The 6,000-nt window shown below is 59.5% G+C and overlaps 1 protein-coding gene across 3 annotated transcripts in view; it reads left to right on the forward strand.

Annotated features, from left to right (window-relative positions):
• Nucleotides 1-3,746, forward strand: part of PAK4 (p21 (RAC1) activated kinase 4) — a 52,979-nt gene extending 49,233 nt beyond the window's left edge. For all 3 annotated transcript variants that reach the window (XM_050769024.1, XM_050769026.1, XM_050769025.1), the window contains 3 exons: nt 961-1,086; nt 2,040-2,174; nt 2,767-3,746. In XM_050769024.1, coding sequence (XP_050624981.1) covers nt 961-1,086; nt 2,040-2,174; nt 2,767-2,922 — 417 coding nt within the window. In that variant the 3' untranslated portion in view covers nt 2,923-3,746. The remainder of the gene's footprint in view (nt 1-960; nt 1,087-2,039; nt 2,175-2,766) is intronic.
• The last annotated feature ends 2,254 nt before the right edge of the window (nt 3,747-6,000 follow it).

Consider the following 6,000-nt stretch of genomic DNA (forward strand, 5'->3'; position numbering starts at 1 on the left):
CTCAGTGGGGACTGTATGCAGTGGGAGGGCAGAGGCTGGCGGAGGCTGTGCCATCAGCACAGGACGCTGGGCCCAGGGGCAGGGATCTGGGCAGACAGCGCAGCCCCCACCACAGGCTTCTCCCTCCACTGAAAAGCCGCTCCCTGCCCAGCACCCGGGGCGGGCCGTGGACCCCAGCCCTGTCTTCCATACTTTGGACTGAGGTTCCGAATCTGAGGCCGTGGCAATTATAACGCCGGGTGGACGTGATTTTCTGGGAGAGGGGGCCCTTGACTTGAATGAAATGCTTGCAGAAGTGGATGACTCCGTCCCTTCCCCCAGGGAAGATTAAGCCCCACCAGTCAGTCCAGGCAGAGGCAGAGAGCGCTGTGTCGCTGACGGTCTGTGAAAACCTCCGGATGTCTACAGATGTGTTTTGGCGACATCTGTGGGCCACCTGAGATTGTCCACACACGGTTGTGGGGATGTTTTCTGGAGGCAGGAAGACCCATAGAGATCCTGAGAAGTCGGACAGGGGCCCACAGTTCCTGAGGTGTGAGGGGCCTGGTTGTGGCAAAGGCAGGCTGTGTCCCCTCACGGGCCCCAGTGCGGGGCTGCCTTCCTTTCCAACCGAACTAAAGACTTGCTGGAGGGCAGCAGGGCCCCAGGGCACAGGCTTTTTGGGCCACCCCTGTTCCCAGCTCCAGCCCGGCCTCTGCTATCTGCAGTACTCAGGCCAGTGCCCCCAAAAGCCCCAGAGGCTGTCAGGAAGGGAAATGAGGGGATCCTGGGGGAGGTGACTCGCCCCAGGGCCCCCACCAGGAGGTGGTGGAGCTTCCTATTGGTCTGGCTCTGGACACCAGCTCTGTCCTCTGGGCGGCACATCGTGTCTGAAGCCAAGGAATGAGGCAGGCGGACCCCCCTCTGCTCGCCTTCCTGTAGTGCCAGCTCCTCTGACCCCACTGCCTCTGCCCGCCCCAGGTGAAGCTGTCAGACTTCGGGTTCTGTGCCCAGGTGAGCAAGGAAGTGCCCCGAAGGAAGTCGCTGGTCGGCACGCCCTACTGGATGGCCCCAGAGCTCATCTCCCGCCTTCCCTACGGGCCAGAGGTGAGCCCCAGGGTGGTTAGGCTGTCCCGCTGTGGACAGCATACACTGCCATTTTCCAGCTGCAGCGCTGGCGGGAGGTGGGGCCCAGTCTGGGAGTGATTGCCAGGAATGGTGCTCTGGATGAGGAGGTACTGCAGGCATACATGTATTCATTCATTCTTTTTTTGTTTGTTTATTTGAAATGGCGTCTTGCTCTATCGCACAGGCTGGAGTGCAGTGGCGCAATCTCAGCTCACTGCAACCTCCACCTCCCGGCTTCAAGCGATTCTCCTGCCTCAGCCTCCTGAGAAGCTGGGATTACAGGTGCCGGCCACCATGCCCAGCTAATTTTTGTATTAGTAGAGATGAGGTTTCACAATGTTGACCAGGCTGGTCTCGAACTCCTGACCTCAGGTGATCTGCCCACCTTGGCCTCCCAAAGTGCTGAGATTACAGGTGTGAGCCACCTCGCCCGGCCTTGGCTCTGATTTCTGAGCGTTGTCTTCACAGGCTGGCTTTCCCCTTGTGGGAGCAGAGCTGGCCCCGGCAGCTCTGGGAAGTGTCTCCTGCCTGCGGGCTCCCCTCTTTCCTTGGGTGTTTTGGGTAAAGTCCCCAGGTTGGCTCTAATTGACCCAGGCTGGGTGCTGTGCCTGTTTCTGAACCAATCACTGTGTCTCCACTGTGGTGATGAGGCTACCTGGGTCCTGAACCACCACTGGATGCCACCTGGACTGAGGGAGGGAGGGGACCTGGGGGCCGTTGACAGAAAGAAGAGGGGTGGGTGCGGGGTGGGCAGCTCTCTTCAGGGGCTCCCTGGCACGTGGACTGCTGGCTGGGTGTCCAAGAGGGAGTTCTGGGCCAAGGACTCCAGGAGCCAGAGGCAGAGACAGCGTTCGGGCGGTCCCTCCCTGAGGCCTCCCCAGGACCCACCATCCCCCAACAGCTCAGCCCTGCTGTCCCTTCCCCTGCTCCAGGTGGACATCTGGTCACTGGGGATAATGGTGATTGAGATGGTGGACGGAGAGCCCCCCTACTTCAACGAGCCACCCCTCAAAGCCATGAAGATGATTCGGGACAACCTGCCGCCCCGACTGAAGAACCTGCACAAGGTAGACCCCTCCCTGGCCGGGAAACTGCACCAGCCGGAGCAGGAGGTGTAGACGGGATGGGGACGGTGATGGTGCCTGGGATGGTGCTTACTGTGTGCTGGGCCCCGCACCCCCAGGCCTCATGTGTCTGTGCAGACCCCGTCTGTGGGGCCTCGGCGACAGAGGCAGCAGAGCCCCAGGCCCCCTGCACCCTCACTGTTGCCCTGGGCTCTGCCCGGTGGCCCTAGAGAGATTCGCACATTTAGAAGTGGAGGACAGGGCCGGGACCTTCCTAGTGGAGGACTCGCCAGGAGAGAAAGGGGCACCTCTGGGGCCCAGTTGCTTCCAGCTCCTTGCTAAGCCATGGAAATAGGGAGTACATGAGCCCCCAGAGTTTGTCGCTTCCTCTGGGGCCACACAGTAAGCGCCATCGCGGGCACCATCACTGTCCCTGTCCCGTCTACACCCCAAGCTCTAGACACCCATGACCTCTGCCGGCTTCCTTCCTGCACAGTACGTGCCGCCAGCCGACTTGGCAGAGGCGGAAACTGCGGCCCCACAGCACACCATCAGTGAGGCCCTCACCCCCTGACCCTCCGCTCCTCCTCGACAGGTGTCACCATCCCTGAAGGGCTTCCTGGACCGCCTGCTGGTGCGGGACCCTGCCCATCGGGCCACAGCAGCTGAGCTGCTGAAGCACCCATTCCTGGCCAAGGCGGGGCCGCCCGCCAGCATCGTGCCCCTCATGCGCCAGAACCGCACCAGATGAGACCCAGCGCCCTTCCCCTTGACCAAAGAGCCCCCCGGGTCACCCCCGCCCCACCGAGGCCAGTAGGGGGCCAGGCCTCCCACTCCTTCCAGCCCGGGAGATGCTCCATGTGGCACCGCCCTCCTTGCCGGGGGTAGATGGGACCCTACTACTGAACTCCGGTTTTGATCTCGTGACTTTTAGAAAAACACAGGGACTCGTGGGAGCAAGTGAGGCTCCCAGGACCCTCACCCTCTGGGACAGGCCCTCCCCCGTGTTCTTGTCTCCAGGAGGACAGCGGCCCTCCCATCACTGGAAGTCTGCAGTGGGGGTTGCTGGGGGTGGAGAGAACACTAAGAGAGGTGAACGTGTGTGTGAGTGTGCACGCGTGCGAGTGTGCATGTGCGTGTGTGCAAAGATCCAGCCACCCCGTCCTCCAGCCTGCAACGGGGTATCTGGCGCCTTGCCTGACACCCAGCCCCCTCTCCCCCTGAGCCATTGTGGGGGTCGATCATGAATGTCCAAAGAGTGGCCTTTTCCCGTAGCCCTGCACCCCCTTTCTGTGGCTGGATGGGAAGACAGGGTCAGGGCCCCCCACCCTCTCCAGCCCCTGCAGCAAATGACTACTGCACCTGGATAGCCTCCTCTTTTCTAGAAGTCTATTTATATTGTCGTTTTATAACACTCTAGCCCCTGCCCCTATTGGGGGACAGATGGTCCCTGTCCTGCGGGGTGGCACGGGCAGAACCACTGCCTGGAGACCCAGGTTCCTGCCCGGTCAGCGCAGCCCCGGCCCCCCCACCCCTGCCTCGAGTTAGTTTTACAATTAAAACATTGTCTTGTTTTGTGTGTGTGGTGTGTTTGGGGGCCCTGCCCGACTGTCTTGGGTGGGAATTTGCAGGGAGAGGGTCTGGATCTGGGAGCAAACCACGGTTCCAGCCAGGGCAGGGCAAGGGTGGGGTGGGGAGTGGGGAGTTCAGCTCAAAGCAGCCAGTAAGCCCCCCGAACCCGCCACTCCCCAGAATGGGACAGGGTTGTCCCCACCCCTGGAAGCAGCCAGTTTGCCACGGTCCCCGTGCAGACTGATCCCAGTTTGCCAAATCTGCAATTTCCTGGAAGCTTTTAAAGGCTGTTTATCTTGAGCGTGTTTGGTGGGTAGGAGCTAACCCGATGTTGGTAAATTTAAGGCCATTTGGCAGATTGGTCAGTGGGCAGATGGACTTTTGGAAGACTGACTGAGGCCGACTGGCCTGGAGCTGCTGGCTTTGGAGAGACCCCCTGTGAAGTGCGTCCCTCCATGCGGGAGCCCGGAGCTGAGCCCACGCTGGGGGGCATCTGACTGGCATGGAGGTGGCCATGCCGCCATCCCTACTGCTGCTGCATTCTGGCACTTCGTGCCTCAGGCCCTGTTGGGCTCCACTTTCTGAATCCTGCCCGGCACCCAGGGAGGCAGTGGGGCAGGGGGAGAGCCAGGAGTGAGCCTCCATCCCCAAAGCCAGCCAGGCGTCATCAGCACCAGAGATCTCAGCCTGGTCCTCTTGGGAAGTGAGTGGCCAGGGCAGAGATTCCAGGTTAGTGCACGCCTCCCGCCCTCCACAGGTCCTGACCCCAAGAATCAGGGCACTCTGTGTGTGGCAGGGCCTGTGCCAAGTGCAAACACAGCCTAGATGGGTCATCACAGAGTGAAACCCAGTGGTGCAAGCAGCTGTGCTCTTTGCAGTGTGTTGGAGGCTTAGGTGAGGTGGATGCCTTTCTGGAAAAAAAAAAAAAAATGCTAACATTGGCAAAAGAAGAAATAGAAAACAAGACCAAAATAACTGTCTCCTCACTGCACACACACTCCAGAATAAATAAAACGCTTCGGGCTCGAATGCGCTTTCAAATGAGATTTTTTTTTTTTTTTTTTGAGACGGAGTCTCACTCTGTTGCCCAGGCTGGAGTGCAGTGGCACAATCTCAGCTCACTGCAACCTCTGCCTCCTGGGTTCAAGCGATTCTCCTGCCTCAGCCTCTTGAGTAGCTGGGATTACAGGCTCCTGCCACCGCGCCCGGCGAATTTTTTGTATTTTTAGTAGAGACTGGGTTTTGCCATCTTAGCCAGGCTGGTTTCGAACTCCTGGCCTCAAGTGATCCACCTGCCTTGGCCTCCCAAAGTGCTGGGATTACAGGCGTGAGCCACTGTGCCTGGCCTCAAATGAGATTTACCAGACTTTGAAAGAGCAGGTAATTCCTTCTACCTCGTGAACAAGTTGTTCCAGAAAAGAGAATAGCAGTTCAGGAGGCCGCTGTGACTGTGGTTCCAGACCCAGATAAGGACTGAGAAGAACAGAGCATCTCAGAAACACAAGGCTCAGCCAGGGTGCTCGGCGACCCCACAGGCACTGAGAACAGCTAGCTCTAGGAGCTGCCCACGCTCCTGCTGAAGAAACCACAGGCTCAGAGACGGGAGCTCCTGTACCCAGTCACATCTGTGACCCCCGGTGACTGCTGATTTTGGTGCCTTCAGTCACTCACTGCAGGTTTGTTTCTTTTTGTTTGGCTTGCGGGGGGCGTTTGAGAGACATGTTACTAAGTTGCCTAGGCTGGTTTCGAACTCCTGGCCTCAAGCGATCCTCCCTCCTTGGCCCTCCAAAGTGCTGGGATTACAGGCATGAGCCACCACGCCCGGCCCACTCAACTGCAGTTTGAAGGCACGGCTTTGGGTGGCGCGGGGTGAAAGCTGCCCGAGGTCCCGTTCCTCCCCACGTGGCTTCCTCCTGCGGGAGCCAGTTGGGTAAACAGACCCCAGCCAGACTTGTTTCACATGACGGGATGTGGTAAAGGTGGTTGGATCATGACAAAGCTTTGAGAAGGCTGGAGGAGCCACAGAGGGCCAGGTGCCCAGCGATCATTAAAGACAGGAGGCTGCTGCCATCTGTGTGGCTGGAGGAACAGAAGGGGCCGATGGCATTCCCCAAATCCCAGGTGGTCACTCTCGCCTCTGCCCGGCCAGAGCAGAGTGGCTTCGTCCAGCTTCCTGCCCTGGACTCTCACCCAGGAGCCTCCTACCGGCAGACCCTTCCCGACCCCACTGGCCCAGGGGGTCTACAGATGCATGTTT

Source organism: Macaca thibetana, chromosome 19 (genome assembly GCF_024542745.1).
Source record: "Macaca thibetana thibetana isolate TM-01 chromosome 19, ASM2454274v1, whole genome shotgun sequence".
NCBI lineage: Eukaryota > Metazoa > Chordata > Mammalia > Primates > Cercopithecidae > Macaca > Macaca thibetana.